We start from the raw sequence: 18,163 nt of genomic DNA, 5'->3' as shown, positions 1-18,163 counted from the left end.
GGGGTAACTGCACTACATTAATCAGTGACTCAGCAGTGGTGACTTCTCTGAAATCACTTAGAAGGCACTGCCTGTCCTCAGGAACAGTCTGACAGTACGGGGTTCTAGCTTTCACATAATAGAGCAACAAAAGTGTCAACCAATTTAGAGTTGTGCTTTGAATGTTCTCCTTTTTACAACTTGGGTCATGTATTGCCATTTTATCATTTTGCTTTTATATGAATTGTATATGCTTCATTTGTACTTTTATGGAATCTATTGATCAAATAAAGGACATATTCGATAGAATACTCAAAATCGACGCAACTCAATTAGACAACACCAGTGGTGTGTGAATACGATACAGCAGGGTTTTGTAAAAGCACTAGACAAAGTACCTTGGAGACCAGAATATCCCCCGACTAAGCTAAATTTCATGGTATTTCAACAGGTTAAGTAACACTGAACATGGAAGCGTACACCGTACCTGTAGCCCCAGCCTGCGTGATGATCGCAGACATTGGAATGGTTTTAATTATTGTTGTTGTTCCTGGCTTGGTAGTATTGGGGGAGACACTGCTGATTCCCAGGATGGTGGGCTTTGTGCCAGTGCCAGCCTGACTTGTAGTGAGGATGGTTGTGGGTTTCCCATCTGCTGAGGTCACCAGCTTCAAGATGGTTCCAGCAGGTAGACCCCCTTTGGTCTGATATGAAGAAACAGAAAATAAAGTGAAGCACAGAGGCAGGAAAACACAGATACCTGAATCAGGCAAGCTTTGCATCAACAGTGGAGAGAATATGTACTCCAGTGGCAGATTGATGGAAAAGTCCCTTCTGCAGTGCAGAACAGCAGACTGATCTCTTCAAAGGTCTATGACTGCCCAAACCCAAAACAAATATTTCAACCAATGGTCCGACTAGTACTTCCGTGAAGAGCAACTATTGGATAATTGAACAACCAGGCAAATGTTGTGAACGCACCTGAATGATCTGAGTAAGAGGTCCAGATGACGCCTGTCCTGTGATGGCTGATGATTGAACTGGCTTGGTCTGGACAACTGACATCATCTTACCCAGGTTGGAAATCTAAAGACGAGATCATGCAAGTTATGCCTACAGTGGAGGGCAAGCATATATTTCACACTGAACACTTAACCCTTTAAACTAGTTGTATATTCTCAGCCATGTAAGCAACAGGGCATTTCCAGTGAAATAAAGTCTTCTGAATAGTTATTTACCTGGCCTTTAGCACTACTGCTGGATAACTGCCTTGAACTTGGTATCCATCTTCAAATTGACTGGAACACTGTTACCACTCCTCTATAGTCAGTCTTTACCCAAAACAATCATTTCAACTTTCCCTCCATTGGTTGCCTACTTATAAAGCACAGCCTAGCACACATGAAAGTGGTCCTACAAAGGATAACAGGAATACTACAAAAATGTGTCTTACCAGTGCACTGCCTCCAGGGACAGAGATAGGGCTCTTCACCAAAGTGATGGTTTTAGTGACCCCACCCACCATGGTAGTCACCACTTGTGCCTGCTGTGCCACAGTCACCGCTCCAGACTTATGGACAGTGATGATGGGCCGGGACTGCGTGTTGGCAGCAGAAGAGACGGAGGTGCCAACCTGGGCAGCAGCAGTCTTCAGCATCCGGGTGGCTGGATTGCTCACCTATTTAAAAAAATTAAAAATAATTCTAGCTGGCCCATTCCAGACAGCATGACTAATACATACACAGTCCTTTCAAGCCACGCTGAAAATAAAAAAAGACCTTTTGTGAAATACTAATCCACGAGTGCCCCACTGCACAAGCACGGCTCATCTTCACAACTTCTAAACAGGGGTGAAATAAAAGGAACCGGTTACTTACCCGGAGAGAGCATATATGTTTGTGGCATGTAGTGCTGTAGATTCACATGCTTTGCATACTACTGCTATCTAGTGTGGGTCCGAATGTGTGCAAGTTGTTTTTTCCCCAAAGAAGTCTTTAGTCACGAGGTAGAGCAACCTCAGTGATAACGCGCATGGGCATCGACTCCATTGTTAGATTGTTTTCCCGCAGGCGATTGAGAATGGAGGGTAACCTATGTGTAAGTAAAGAGATGTCCATGTGTACAAGTAGTAAACTAACAGCCACAGGTGTCCGGGGAGGACAATGGGCACACAAATCTACAGCATTACATGACACAAACAGATGCTTACAGGGTAAGTATATTCCGTTCGAGGCATGTGTGGCTGTAGATGGACATGCCTTGCATAAACTGTAAAGCAGTCTTCCTATGAAGCAATGGCTAAACTGTGGGTGTTTCTGTGGTTTGAAAAAGTGTACATAGCACAACCTGCTAAAACATTCACACAATTGTTTAGTGAAAGTGTGTGGTGCAGACTGTGTAGCTGCTTTGCATATGTCAGCTATTTGATTGTTTCCCAGGAAAACCATAGATTCTCCTTTTTTATGTGTAGTGTGTGCTCTAGGAAGTACAGGTGATGTTCTTTTGGCTTTAGCATAACATGTTTGAATACACTAAGATATAGTCAGGCAATGCCAGATTTGGATATAGGATTTCCTTTACGAGGAAGTTTGAATAGCGGTTTCGTTTTTAAAAAAGTTTAAGTTCTATCAATGTAGAACATAACAGCTCTTTTGACATTTAATGTGTTGGGAGCTCTGTCCACACTTTCGTCTGATTAAAGGAAGAAAACCGGCAACTAGATGAAAGCGGGAGAAACCTCTTAGGAGAAATTTAGGGTTGGTGAAGATGATCATTTATTTATTTATTTATTTATTTATTGACATTTGTTAAGCGAGGCGAATACCCGGAGGCGTCTCGGCGCTGACTTAGGGGTGGATCAGTGTATAAGAAGACCTAACAGAAAATGGAACTATTGGTCAAATAACCAAGTCTTGAGATGTTTGCGAAATATGAACAGGGAGTGGCTGGTCTTAATGTGTAGAGGCAGGGTGTTCCAGAGCTTGGAAGCTGCAACCAAAAAGCACCTGTCGCCCCAAGTGACTGTTCTAGTACGAGGCACTACTAGGTGATTGTGATGAGAGGAACGAAGGGAACGGGTTGGGATATAGTAATGAAGATTATGTTTAAGGAAATGGGGGCCTTGGTTATTGAGTGCCTTGTAAAGAATACACAATGATTTAAATTTGATACGACTGCGTATCGGAAGCCAGTGAAGTTCCCTAATGGTGTTTGAAACCGATGCAAACTTGGGAAGTCCCGCCAGCATCCGGGCGGCGGCATTTTGAATTGACTGCATCTTGTTAGTCACCCGGGATTGAGCATTTAGGAATAGGCCATTACAATAATCCAGTGCGGACAGGACTAGTGAGCTGACCAGAGTTCTCCCAGCAGTATCCGGTAGGTAGGGTGGAATTTTCCTAATCATTCTGAGTTTCATGTGAGCAGTTGCAGCCGTCTTGTTAGCGTGTGCCATAAAATTTAGACCAGCATCAAAAGTGATGCCCAGATTTCTAACTTTAAGAGCTGGGCTAGGAGGAGTTCCAAACGATGTTGGCCACCAAGCTGGTGACCAGCCCGGAGAAAGGTGACCGAAAATGACCACTTCAGTTTTATCTGAATTAAGTTTGAGACAATTCGTGGCCATCCAGTCACCTATGGCCACCATTCCTCTGGTGAATAACTTGGCCACTTCTTCCCCATCCCCTTTGATGGCCAATACCAATTGGGTGTCGTCGGCGTAAGAGGTCAGGCTCATCCCAAATGCTTTGATGACACTAGCAAGGTCCGACACGTAGATGTTAAAGAGTGTCGGACTAAGGGACGAGCCTTGGGGGACCCCACACGGCAAGGACACCTTGGAAGATTGGTATGGTCCAAGGGATACCGCCTGAGTTCTGTTGGCCAGAAACGATACAAGTAGGTCCAGCGCTGTTTCCTGGACCCCTAGTCGTTCGACACGGTCGGCCAAGATCTTGTGGTCGACCGTGTCGAAGGCCGCAGAGAGATCCAGCAGGACCAGGACTGCTGTCCCCCCCCTGATCTCGTATGACTCGGATGTCGTCTGCCGCTTTTAGGAGGGCAGTTTCCGTACCATGGCATTTACGAAATCCAAACTGAGTGTTGTCAAGCAGCTGATGCCGCTCTACAAACTCCGACAATTGTTGGTTCATACCTTTTTCTATGACCTTGGCCAGGAAGGGGAGACTAGCTATCGGCCGATAGTTTTTTAGTTCATCTTTGTTAAGATTGAATTTTTTTAATAGGGGTTTAACCAACGTGTGTTTCAATGAGGCCGGGAAAATGCCCGATCTGAACACAACGTTACAGACCTGTGTAATGACTGGAATCAACGTGTCCATCACTGGTGTAAGCACTTTAAGCGGGCAAGGATCCAGTGATGACCCTGTTTTAATCCTTGAAGTGAGGCTCTTCGTCTGATCCATAGTAAGGTCGGCAAAGCGGGTGAGTATGTTGTCACTCGGTGTAAGGGGAAGGGGATGAGTTACGGTATTAGTGTTTAGGGAGAAAACCTGATAGATATCATTGACTTTCTTGAAGAAAAATTCGGATAGGGCATCACAAAGATGTTGTGAAGGAGGGGGTGTGAGATCCTGCGTAGCACCGGACAAACGCTTAGTTATATCAAATAGCTCCTTACATGAGTTTTTTGCCTTGTCTATTTGTTCGGCATAGTATGCTTTTTTTGCATCAGCAATCATATGTTTATACCGCGTTAGTGACTCTTTGTATAATATTTTACTCTCGGGGTCATAGTGCTTTCGCCAGTGTCTTTCCCTTTGTTTGTTAGTTTGTTTCTGCTTTTTAAGTTCATCGGAGAACCAGGGTGCGCTGGGGGAAGCACGATTCTTGGAAATAGATTTCAGTGGCACTAGCTCCTGTGTGGCCTGACTGAGCCAGTTATGAAACTGATCTGTGGCGACACTAGGATCATCAGACAACAGAGGAGGTGTGCTTGCCAGGAGAGTATTGAGTGTCTCCAGGTTTAGGTCTTTCCATGCCCTCACCTGTTTAGGGGCAAGGTTAACCACTCTCGTCTTGTGGGTATCGGGAATGGCTAACTTGCTTGATATGACATAATGATCGGTCCATGGCATAGGAAGGATAGCTAAGATGTGTAATGTCTCTAAATTGGTAAATATGCCGTCAAGGGTGTGACCGGCCTCGTGGGTGGGGGCAGATATTAATTGATGCAACCCTAACGTTTCCATGTCCGATAAGAGACAGGCTGTATCGGCGTTGTTGGCCTTTTCGAGGTGAAAATTGAGATAACCTAGCACCATGCAATGATCGTCCAGTGCTATGGATTCCAATATTGACCCCAGGCTGAATAAAAAGTCGGCGCGTGCTCCTGGCGGGCGATATATCAATACGCCTTTGAGGTTAAAGAGGGGGGTGAGTTGAATACTGAACATTATCGCTTCACAGGTGGTAGATGGTATAGATGTGGTTCTAATAGGGAGATTATCTCTGGCGATAATAGCAACCCCGCCTCCCCTCTGGCCTGTTCTGTCCTGCCTATATATCGTGAAACCACTGGGGACCGCTATGACTAAATCAGGGTCCGATGCGCCATCCAACCATGTCATCCGGTCTCTGTGGAGCTGGAAGAAAAGCTACTTTAGTGCTCTCCAAGCATTAACCCTAATGTGTTTATGTGACGCAATGGCAATCAAAAATGCCACATTCCAAGATTAAAACTGCAGAGGCAGGTATGCATGGGATCAAATGGCGGTACCATGAGGGGACTAAGAAAAATGTTAAGGTTCCACAAGGGTTCAGGTGGAAACAGTGGTGAAATTACAGGGCAGCTGACTTCGGAGCACATGGCTCATGGTTCGTTCCCCGGCTCTGGCGGCAGCTCAGCACCATGTGACTCTGGTCAATAGCTCACAAAGGGCCATATGTATGAACACATTTTCCCATAGACACAGAATGGGTAAAACCCTTTGATACATCTGGCCCTTAATTTCCATGACTGCCCCCAGCGCTTGCGAAACGCAAGGGTGAGTAGTACGCATTTTACAAATACGGATTTACGGTTTTTTACATGAAGGCTGTAAAGACAGGTATTTTGAATAAAGACACGTGATACCCATTTTGTAGATAGGCAGCAACTGCATCAACGCACTTGCTCTCAGGCAATGGGGCGTCACTGCTAGATTGAACAAGCATTGGCATAGCCAATAGGTCTCGCCTTTGGGACCTTATAAGTGAAAAGCGAGACCTATTGGCTATGCCAATGCTTGTTTGTTCCAGTGGTTACTGAAATGAGCCTGACGTTCTACTCGTCTGCAGTTTGCCCTGAGCTGGTGTGGGGAGAAGTCACGCCTGACCATGAAGCTTAATAAAGCCTTTTAATTACAAGCTTATTAGTCCCAGAGCTTCATATTACAACATAATTTTGGCGACGACTTGCCGGCTCAATGACAAAGTCGCAGCGTGAACTTCAAGATCCTGTGAAAGCAGTCAGGAAAACAAACCCATGAAGGAAGGTTGAGAGGAGCACTTGACACCCCCATGAGGATTGTAAAAGACAAGTCTGTGGATTTGGTGTCAATGCGCAAGTGCAACAGAAAATGAATGTGGAGCGTCGCTGAAAGAAAGAGGAACTAGCGTGATATGCTGTAAAGTGAAAGAGACACCATGTTTAAGTGTAGCAGGAGGATTGTTTTTTAATAGCGGAAAAAAGCAAACTTGTGAAAGCGATTAGTTGAGGCGAGCGCAAGACATCCCATCTCTAAAAGTACATTTTTGATATAAAGACCACTGTCACATTGACGCAGTTCGATATTGTGTGTTGCAGCGGAGGCACAGCGCAAAGTAATCAGATACAGTGGGGGAGAGATAAAACAAGAGCGTCCGGGAAACTAAAAGTACGGCCGGCCAGCCATGATTAATTAGGGGAGGAGAAGCCGCAGAGCGCACGCTGGGCGAAGCCCTTTGATGTGCTGTGCGGCCGTGAAAAAATGCAATTAGGAGGGAGGGAGGGAGGCTGATGCGCGTGCTTGTTTGGTCACGTGAACTCAAAGAAAACCGCAGCAAAAAGCCCTTGGTTTGACGAGCTTTTTGAGCACTTGAATTCTCGCTCCGCTCAATGCGCAATAGGTCGCAAGACCTAAAAAGAGCATGCCTAGGAGCAGTACTGACGACAAGCGAGTCTGGTGGTAACCGGCCCCTGATGTAAATGGGATCTGATGGGGAGGCTTTATATTTTGTATCGACCCATTGCGTGATAACTCTAGCCCGAATAGGGCCTTTAAAGAGGTCTTCATTGTCTCAACACAACCTTTAACATAGAGTTAGTGTATCCCTACGTGTGTAGGAAAGAGTAACAAAAACAAAATTTCTTCGGAGGACTCTATTTAGCTATGGTGGAGGGGGATGGGTGCAGGTGTCTATCTTGTACCCCCCCCCCATGCCCAGCTGTATCATCCTGTGAACGACCTTGACACAACTGGATACGAAGAACGGACTACGCGATCGAGAACAATACTGACGAATGGAATAGTTATACATACCAAAAAGGAGCACCATGACTGTGTCGAACCACTTGCACATATCCAGACCAAACACTAGATGGGAGTATGCAAAGTATGTGCATCTACAGCCACACATGTCAAACAGCCTCCCCACCCCCACTAATTGAGGCAAATAGAAAAGATGGTTTGTTAAATTATGCACACCATTTACCCCTTCCACTATACTCTTGTACACTCAAAAGGTGCGGTTATTGAAGGTATGGTAGATACCATGATCGGCGAGGAGGCCATTTTAACATTGGACGCCAGTGTAGTCCCAGGTGACATAGTGACAGTCTTCACCATGGTGCTGCCAGCAGGAACAGTAATGATGCCAGGGGTAGAGGAAGGTGGGATCTTCTGGGTGGCGGCCGCTGCTGCAGCAAGGGCTGCCATTCCACTCATCTGGGGGCTACTGCCAATAGCCTGCAGGATGGAAAAACAGGGAACTGGTGAAGGCTCAAGACTGTACACGCTAATAAAAAAACACTCAAAATGGATGGCACTGAATAGTGGATACTGAATGACAACGCAGGACTGAAAATGGCTGCAGGACACAAACAAATCCGATTCCATTGTTAACGGCTGGAAACACAGATGGAATTAGAATAGACTCGAATAGGGCAATGTGCATGCAGGCACTCCCATCACACATGCATAACCGTCACTGCCTGCTTGTGATATACACACACACAGTAGAAGTGATCAGGTTTCTCAGGATACAGACTTGTATTCCATAACGAACATGCAGTCTGAGACTGGCGGCATCTCAACATATAAATGGTAATTAAAGCCCATATCTCCAGTGGCAGCTACTCCTTTGATACACTCAAGGAATGCGGTTGGAAGAGGGAGAAAGGAGAACGGTTTCCTTTACTGTAGCAGTCACACATTTAGGGTGGGTTTTCTTTGTTCTGGTTTTTCTAGAACTGAAGGTGCAGACACAAAAGATGGACCGGGAGCTCTGCAGTTTTACTGCTCCACGATAACTTATGGTGTGGCGGCACATGTGTGCATAAGGAACGCCACAGGCAACAAGTACCGGATGTAAATGGTCAGGTTTGTTCAACAATGCACGACAATACTAGGCAAAGCAATGTATTAGTCTTTAAATACGCTCTGTGCTATACTACAAAAGCCACCATCCCAATTCTTTTAAAGACTGCAATTAACTAGTTTAGTTAAACTCACAGTTCCCTGGGCGCTTTGTGCCGGTACAACCATGCGTACTCCGGGAGGGAGGGATGTCACTGTAACTGGTTTCCCAAGCTGGTTGGAGGGTCGGACGGTCACGAGAGGTGTGGTCATGGTCTGAGGACCAGTGACTTTCAAAACCGTGGGAACTGTCAAGAAGAAATGGAAAAACAGGGAATAAACCAGAGGAACACAAAATAATAAATAATGAGATAAAACAAGGTAAGAGTATTGCAGATTACAGTGGCCTTGTATCAGCACCCGAAATCTCACCCTCCACTCCTTGGTCCCACTGTTTTTTCGTTTGGCTTTAAAACTAATATAAAATATGAAAATAAGACGCAGAGAAGATTACGTTTGTTCTGCCAAGAAAAGCAATGAAAAGGTAGGGTAGTACTCAAAAGATCTTACGGTGAAAGAACCTGCACTGAAATACGTCACCAAAATGCAGGTCTACGGTCACAAAAAAGTAGTATGGCTGATGCTGTACTCCTTCTCGCGACTTCAAAGGCACAAACCAGATTAAGGATCAAAGAGACTGCAGCGTAAAAGAGCAGACCAAAAACTTACCTTGGGCCCGGGCTACAGAAACAGGCAAGGGGCTTCCTGGCACTGACGGCATGACTTGGATGGTGGCAGTTGTAGGGGGTAGCGAGGCACCCTGTGGGAGGAGGGTGATGCCAGTTTGCATAGGATGCATGGATGGTGCTGCAGCAGCAGGAGCAGGGCTCTTCGGTGGGTTGACTGGCACAGAAGGAACTGGGTTAACAGTGGGAGACATTGCTGCTGTAGCCGCAGGAATGTCATATTTCTGAAGCTGCAAAAGATACGTGTCTGCTGTCGGTACAGCCCCCCAGCTGACTTCCAAGGAGTTGGTATTAGCCCGAACCAGCTGAACTCGAACAGGGGGCGGAGGTTTCTCTGTAGGGTAGTAGAAAAATTAAACATATCAAGCACATTACAAAGTATATGGAGCACTGCAAATTTATCATAACATATGAAAAAAACAATATTTTGATAAAGCAGACCGCTACATAACAGCACAATTTGATATTAGAGAAACATGCCACAATAAAAAATACTCAACCCCAAGTTAGCATGGAAGCTTACAACAGGCAGAGTACACCCTGCTTTTCAACAGTGTGTACTTGGGTCTTAAGCTAAAGCAAAATTTTAAATTATTATGTAATAAAAATTTGCGTTTTAGAGACACTATCCCAATAGGGAATGGTTACAATTTGGTCAGAATACATAAATATCAAAGGGGGCTAAAAGACAAGCAGGCAAAAACCACAATCAACCAAGATTTACGGTGATTTAAGCGCACATGTACTGTTGGTGCTGTAGATTACAGAAGAAGCCCTCCTTATTGTAGCATGCAACTTTAAGTGCAAAATGACATAACTACCCAAGCTGACAGAACTCACCTGTTTCCAGGTACCAGAGATCCTTGCAGCAAACCTGATTGTTCCATGCTTTCCGGTAACCATCCCGGCCACTCCAAATGTACAAACGGGTGTTGATTGCCACAGCACAGTGGCCTGCCCGTGCGCGGGGGATGTTATCCTCTAGAGTGTCCATTAGGATGTGCTCCCAAGTCATGGAATCTAAGCAGACCGAACATCAAAAATCTGAATTAGAAATCTACAATACACATGGGTAACTTTGTTGTTTCTATAGTTTACAGAGACGCATGTACTTGCTGAATGCAGCATAGGCAGCTAATAACACGATTAATATGAAAAGGAAAAAAGCAAAAAACAGCAGAAAATCATCAAATAAACTGATTGCTAAAATGGTTTACCGTAGGAAGTTACGCAACAGTATTGGGAGCGGAATGTCAAACCAGCGCATGTCAAAGGAGCTAAGGAATAGGTGTTTTCCAAAGTAGGGATCAGCTACATATTTGTATGCACACAATTACATAAACGGAACTCCGCACAAATACAAATGTTTTCCCATAAGAGTATTGAGTGACATGTCAGGTGTATCTAGAGCGGCTGTAATGAATATGCTACTTACCAGTATGCATCTGTTCTTGGCATGTAGGGCTGCTAACATTCATATCTTAGCATTAGATCGCCGCCTAGTGTTGGGTCCGGATGATCGCACATTGTTGTCCTGGAAGAGTCTTCGAAGTATCCCGAGATAGGTGGCTCCTCCCCTGGACTACAGTGCGCATGGGCATCGACTCCATCCCCAGATTGTTTTTCGCCATTGTGGCAGAAGATGGAGTGAAAAGTGTAAAGGATGTCCATGCTAATGATTGAATACAATAGTATATCTGCAGCTGCGACAGGCACCGGGGAGGAGGGTGGGCGATATGAATGTTAGCAGCCCTACATGCCAAGAACAGATGCATACTGGTAAGTAGCATATTCAGTTCGAGGCATGTGGGCTGCTAAATTCATATCTTAGCATAGAATACATAGCAGTCCCTCCATCAGCGGCGGTTGCCCGTGCCAGCTGCAGAAACCTGAAAAAGTGTTTTGAGAACAGCCTGTCCTACAGCAGCTTGCTGTTTGGAATGCACATCAACACAGTAGTGTTTTGTAAAGGTATGTGGGGTAACCCACGTGGCTGCTCTGCACATGTCTTCTAAAGGAATGTTCCCCAGGAAAGCCATGGATGCCCCCAATTTGCGTGTGGAGTGCGCCCTTGGGGGTATCGTTAAAGTGCGCTTGGCCTTTTGATAACAGATTTGGATGCACTTAACAATCCACCTGGCTATTCCTGCTTTGGAAATAGGGTTGCCTTTGTGCTGTGGTGAGAAGGCAACAAAAAGCTGTTTTGTTTTCCTAAAGTGTTGTGTTCTGTCTATGTAGTACATCAACGCCCTCCGTACGTCTAACGTATGGAGCATTCTTTCCGCTACCGTTTGTGGGTTTTGGAAGAACGCCGGTAAGTCAATAGTTTGGTTGAGATGAAACTGTGACACCACCTTCGGAAGGAATTTGGGGTTAGTACGTAGCACTACCCTATTTGGATGAATCTGAATGAATGGCTCTTGGATTGTGAGCGCTTGTAGCTCACTAACACGCCTCAGTGACGTAATAGCAATGAGGAAAGCTACTTTCCACGTTAGGAACTGTAGTTCACATGAGTGCAGTGGCTCAAAGGGTGGTCCCATCAGTCTGGTGAGGACCACATTGAGGTTCCACACCGGAGCTGGCGGTGTTCTTGGGGGAATGACTCGTTTCAGACCTTCAAGGAAAGCTTTAATGGCAGGCACCCTGAAGACAGAGAGATGCTGCCTATTTTGAAGATAAGCTGCGATGGCGGATAAATGTATCCGAATAGAAGTGAACGCTAGATTGCACTTGTAAAGATGTAGCAGATAGCAAATGATGTTAGGGATAGATGCATCTAGCGGGTTGATGTAATTGGCTGTACAGTAAATGACAAAACGCTTCCATTTTGCAGCATAGCATGCTCTGGTAGTCGGTTTTCTTGCCTCCTTGATGATGTCCATGCATTCTGGAGGTAGGTGGAGGTATCCAAACTCTAGGACTTCAGGAGCCAGATCGCCAGGTTGAGCTGTTGCGGATCTGGATGCTGAATGTCTCCATGGTTCTGCGTCAAAAGTCTGGGCGTGAGGCGCAGTCTTTGATGCGGCACCACTGAGAGTTCGAGGAACGTGGTGTACCATGCTTGGCGCGCCCACGTTGGAGCAACCAGGATGAGAGTCATCGAGTGCTGCCTCAGCTTTCTTGCCACCAGCTGTATCAGAGGGGCTGGCGGAAAAGCGTATGCAAATTTGCCTGACCAGTTCATCCATATCGCATTCCCCTGCGACTGTGGGTGAGGGAACCTGGCGGCAAAGTGTTGGCATTTTGCGTTTACTTTTGTCGCAAACAGGTCTATCTCTGGATGACCCCACTGCTGGAAGTACGGGCGGAGTACAGATGGGTGTAACTCCCACTCGTGCATTTGATGGCTGTATCTGCTGAGCAGATCCGCCATCTGATTGTCCTTGCCCGGGAGGTGTTCTGCCATGAGGAAGATGTTCCTCTGAATGGCCCACCGCCACATGCCCTGAGCCAGATGAGACAGCTGTGGCGAGTGGGTGCCCCCCTGTTTTTGAATGTAGTACATCGCGGTCATGTTGTCCGTCCGGACTAACACTACCTTGTTGCACAGATATACAATGAAGGACTTGAGCGCCATGAAGATTGCCATCAGTTCCAGATAGTTGATGTGCATCTTTTGTTGCAGCGTCGTCCATAGTCCCTGCACTGTGTAAGTGAGCAGATGAGCTCCCCAACCCTGGAGAGATGCGTCCGTTGTCAGGGTAATCTGTGGCACTGGCTCCTGGAACAGTCGGCCCTTGCAAAGGTTGTGTGGAGTCCACCAATGCAGAGAGTCGTATGCCCGACTGGTAACTAACACTAGGTCTGTTAATTGTCCTTGGGCCTGTGTCCACTGATTTGCTGAGCACTCCTGGAGCGGGCGCATATGCAACCGTGCGTGGGGGACTATGAAGATGCAGGAGGCCATCATGCCTATCAACTGCATGAACACTCTCGCTGGAAGTGAGTGTTGTGGTCTGAACCTCTGGATCAGAGACTGCATGCTGTCTATCCTGCCTTGGTTTGGTTGAGCCATGGCCGTCAGGGTATTGATCGTCGCACCTAGAAACTGCAGGACATGTGCCGGCTGAAGATGCGACTTTGGGTAGTTCAACGAGAAACCTAGATCGTGAAGGAGGTGAATGGTAGTCGACATGTCCGCGGCGCACGGTTGTTCCGACTTGGCTTGAACGAGCCAGTCGTCCAGGTAGGGGTAGACATGGATGTTCTGCCTCCTGAGGTGCGCTGCTACTGTCGCCAGACACTTGGTAAACACTCTTGGGGCTGTGGTCACTCCGAAGGGTAGGACCTTGAACTGATAATGCTTGCCTTGGATAGTGAACCTGAGGTATTTTCTGTGGGACGGGTGTAGTGGTATGTGGAAATAAGCATCCTTGAGGTCTAAGGTTGCTAAGAAGTCCCCTTGGTTTAACAAGGGAAGAATCTGTTGCAGTGTGAGCATATGGAAATGTTCTGACAGTATATAGAGGTTGAGGGGACGTAGATCTAGAATGGGTCTGAGAGATCCGTCCTTCTTCGGAATAAGGAAGTACAGGGAATATACCCCTGTGCCTTCCTCCTGTACTGGCACGAGCTCGATTGCGCCTTTTTGCAGCATCACCACTACTTCCTGCTGCAATAAGTGCAAGTGCTCTGCGGACATAGGCCGTTGCCTTGGTGGGATGTTGGGTGGAGTGGATTTTAACTCTAGACAATAACCGTACTGGACAAGTTGTCGCACCCACATGTCTGTGGTGATGTTTCTCCAGACGGGCAGGAACTGCTGTAGTCTCCCCCCGACAGGTGTTAAGTGGTCGGGGGGCAGTGACAGAGAGTCACTGTTTGCTTGGGGCAGAGGAGCGGGAGTTGTTGTTCCCTCTGCCACGTCCTCTGGTGCTGTTTCCTCGGTAACCCCCCTTGTTCTGTTTGGGGTACGAGGATTGTGCTCCACCTCTAGAGAATTGTGATTGTTGACCCATCTGTCCTCTGGTGACTCCACGTGCACCTGAGCGACGAAAATTGTTGCCACGAAACTGTTGTGATTGTAGGGCCCCCATAGACTTAGCAGTTTCTGTGTCTTTTTTAATTTTTTCTAGGGTGGTGTCCACATCTGGACCAAACAGTCTATCAGGATTGACTGGCTGATTAAGAATGGTTGTCTGAATGTCAGGTTTAAACCCCGATATGCGGAGCCACGCCTGTCGTCTCAGCATGACGCTAGTGTTAATGGCCCTAGCTGCTGTGTCTGCGGCATCAAGTGCACACTTTATGGTTGCGTTGGAGATCAGTTTTCCCTCTTCTATAAGCAGTTTGGTGCCCTCTTGAAACTGCGAAGGCAGGTGTTCTAAAACCCGCTCTAGGGTGTCGTAATGCGCCCTATCATAACGTGCCAAGAGTGCCTGTGTATTTGCAATACGCCAAAAATTGGCAGCCTGTGCAGCTACCCTTTTGCCTCCTGCCTCTAGCACCTTGGACTCCTTATCCGGGGGAGGAGCTTCACCCGTTGTTTGGGAGTTGGCCCTTTTGCGGGCATTTGCGACCACCAGGCAGTCAAGCGGCAACTGTCCCCGAATGTATGCAGGGTCTGCAGGTGCTGGTCTGTACTTCTTTTCGATACGTGGATTGACCACTCTCGCCCTGGTAGGTTCCTTAAAGATGTCCGCAGCATGTTTGAGGACCCCTTTGAGCATAAGCAGTGTCTTTACTGTCCGTTCAGAGACTGAAAAAGTGTCAAATAGAAAGTCTTCTTCTACTGGGTCAGCATGCATGTCCACATCATGATTTGCAGCTGCCCTCTCAATGAGTGCATGAAAACCTGCAGAATCTTCTGTTGGGGATGCACGTGCAGTGAAAGGCTGTGGGTCTTGCCCCACATCTTGGGTGCCTTGGTCACCAATGTCATCATATGAATCCGGCTGTGCATCTGGTTCATTGATGGGGAAAGTGTATTGGTCATCTTCAACATATCCCTCACCCTCAGAGTGTTCTGGGGAAGGAGTTGGGTTCCTTCTTGGAGGAGGCTGGATAGGTTCCATGAGGCCTGAAGCGTCTTGAGGAAGCCTTTTTTTCTTTAGGGGGATGACATAGGAGTCCACTGGCTGTGAAGTGATCCTCCTCTTGTAAAGGGTCAATTTGCCCGTGTCTGCGTCGATAAAACGCTCTGAATCCTCATCAGAGTCGAGTACCCGACTTGAAAGTGCCCCTGCCGTCGAAGAATCAGACTTCTTTGGCGTCGATTTTGTTGAAAAGGCCTTCGGCGTCTCTTTTGGCGGCAGAAGGAAGAGAAGTTTCCCCGCAGGCTTCACCGGAATGTCCATCGGCTTCTGTGGCGATGGCATCGGAGCCGGCGTAGCAGAGGCCTTCTCCCTGTTTCTCTGTAGTGAAGCGGCGACGAGGGACGCGTCACTTACAGTGGCCTTTGGCGCCGACGATGAGGTCTTGGCCTTGCCCTCGGATCCGACGTCCTGTTGGCCCTTCTGAGTTTTGGACGATGATGCCGCAGCCGCCGACCCAGAGTCCTTGGACCGATGCGCAGATGTGCCAGCCTTCGATCCGTGTGATTTTGTCGGCTCCGTCACCACCACGCGTCCGACTAACGGAGTCCCAGTCGGAACCGGAGCCGTGTCGCTGGCTTTGGCGGGCTTTGACGGCGTCGCAGCGGTTGACCCGTGCCGACCACCCTTCTTAGAGGATCCCTCCTCTGGCGCCGATTTCGACCCTGCAGAATCGGCAGATTTCTTCGACTTTTGTGGCCCGGAGGTCGACGGAGTCGACGAAGCAGCGGGTGTAGTCGTTTTTGGTGGTACGGCCGCCATCTTAGGGTCGTTCGAATCGATAAGTTTCGGTTTCGTTTTCGGGTCGGCCATTTTAGGTGTAGTCGATACCGTAGGTTTCAGTTTCGGTTTCGATACGGGCTGCGCAGCAAGTATGTCCGTGGCCGGGCCTGAAGGCAGGGCCGTGGCTTGCGGTACGGGGTCTTGGGTAAGGCCGACAGGCGATCCCGTGACCCGATCTGGATCTTCGTAACCTTCGGGGCATAGCTCGTCCCCTGAGCTATCTTCCGCGGCCCCATAAATCTCTTCGACGTCCCCTACCTCGTCGACGTATTCAAGGCCTTGATCTACGACTCAGTCGTCGTCTTCCGGATCTGCCTCGACCTCCGTCTCGGGCGGGGAGATTTGAAGATGATGGCTCTGGTCCTCCTCTTCTCGGTCGCCGAAGATGTTTTCTGGAGCCGGGGCCGCTTGTCTGGCCTCAAGGCGCACCGCGCGCCGAAGCTTGAGTGTCTTCTTCGACCTGAATTTTGCGCAGGCCCTGCAGTTGTCTTCGTTATGGTCTGGTGAAAGGCATTTGTTACAGACCGGGTGCACGTCGATATGTGGGTATTTGGACCCACAGAGCGGACAGTACTTAAACGGACTCCGCTCCATGCTGGAAAGTTGTGTCGTGTCGCGATGAGAAAGCCTCGATGTCCGAAGAGTGCAAGCACTCCGTTGATTCAGACTCCAAGAGACGGAAGAACTCAAGACCGTGCGCAAACAATACCGACGCAAAGAATACAAGGCCTTTTGGCCGTAAAAAGTTAGTTTTTCTCGGTTCCGACAGAGAGACGTCGAGACCGCATCCGAACCCAATGGCGGAAAAAAACAATCTGGGGATGGAGCCGATGCCCATGCGCACTGTAGTCCAGGGGAGGAGCCACCTATCTCAGGATACTTCAAAGACTCTTCCAGGACAACAATGTGCGATCATCCGGACCCAACACTAGGCGGCGATCTAATGCTAAGATATGAATTTAGCAGCCCACATGCCTCGAACCAGAGCTTTACACCACTGACACCTAGAAACTCAATGCCTCTGGCCTCCACAGCTATAGCATAAGTATGCATGATTACTTTCTGAAGGAGAAGTAGCTAGTTTTAAAGCAGCATGCCTACCTAGATTGAGGCATGCCAATGTGTTGGTACACTTCCACTCCTTTTCATGAGTCGCCACCTTAACATCGTCCATTACAAGAGGCACCCAGCCTCCAAAGACATACATCCTACGGAAGGAAAGAGGGATTCCATGAGCAAAGAAGGGAGACTGGATGCTACAGAGAATTAAACAGCACACTCAGTTTTTACTTGTATGGTGGGGAGGAATATATCAAGATTCTCAACTTACTTATTGCTGATGGTGGTGGCAGAGTGAAGACTTCGCGGGAGAGGTGCCACCCCACTGAGAGTAGGCTTATTCCATGTCAGCGAGTCTGTACAAAGAAATTGGTATACATTTAAAACAGGAGTATTTTAGTCTTTATGGTGCACAAGAGGCAGCAAAACATGCATGGAAGGCACATCAATTAAGGATTTGGGGGGGGGGGGGGGGGGGGGGGGGGGGGACAAGACTCCAGGTAGAAAGAAACTCCATGTACTTCCCCTTTCGTCTCCTCTTCAATTTTGCTTTTACCAACCAACATATGAAAAGCCAAACCAGCTACTCCTGGTTTTTCATAACCCACTACTAACTCAAGCCAGTCACAAAAAAATTTCATCCAGAGCCCTCGCTCCACTATTAAATCCTCTTGAGGTTCACAACTTGTGTCATCTGGAGGGACCCATATAATAGTTGTTCCACATTATCGTCTCTTTGATGTACATGTTTTAGCTGTAAAGTCTCTAACCGCATGCGTGCGGCGGTTATTTTTGCACTGTGCGGCTTTTTTCTAAAAGCCGCGTTACATGACGAGCTGAGCTCGTCATGAGCATGCGTGCGGCGCAATTCATGACAAGCTCAGCTCGTCATGAGCACGGAAGTGGTTAATTGAGATTCTGGGTCACCAAAGGGGTACCGACAGTACACTACAAGGGATTATGGTGTTGAGCTGGAAGGAAACGCTAAGAGTCGGCGCCTGGGTCA

The 18,163-nt window shown here is 47.6% G+C and overlaps 1 protein-coding gene across 1 annotated transcript in view; it reads right to left on the bottom strand.

Annotated features, from left to right (window-relative positions):
• Positions 1-18,163, bottom strand: part of HCFC1 (host cell factor C1) — a 167,851-nt gene that overhangs the window by 98,374 nt on the left and 51,314 nt on the right. The window contains exons 5-13 of the mRNA XM_078664604.1: positions 17,429-17,513; positions 17,200-17,306; positions 10,121-10,300; positions 9,264-9,614; positions 8,691-8,842; positions 7,731-7,925; positions 1,433-1,657; positions 961-1,065; positions 467-683 (exon numbers count right to left, since the gene is read on the bottom strand). Of these exons, the coding sequence (XP_078520730.1) occupies positions 467-683; positions 961-1,065; positions 1,433-1,657; positions 7,731-7,925; positions 8,691-8,842; positions 9,264-9,614; positions 10,121-10,300; positions 17,200-17,306; positions 17,429-17,513 (1,617 nt within the window). The remainder of the gene's footprint in view (positions 1-466; positions 684-960; positions 1,066-1,432; positions 1,658-7,730; positions 7,926-8,690; positions 8,843-9,263; positions 9,615-10,120; positions 10,301-17,199; positions 17,307-17,428; positions 17,514-18,163) is intronic.

This window comes from Lissotriton helveticus, chromosome 10 (assembly GCF_964261635.1).
Source record: "Lissotriton helveticus chromosome 10, aLisHel1.1, whole genome shotgun sequence".
Lineage (NCBI taxonomy): Eukaryota > Metazoa > Chordata > Amphibia > Caudata > Salamandridae > Lissotriton > Lissotriton helveticus.
Note: the sequence above shows the minus strand (reverse complement) of the source record. Positions and strands in the feature narration are given on the sequence as shown.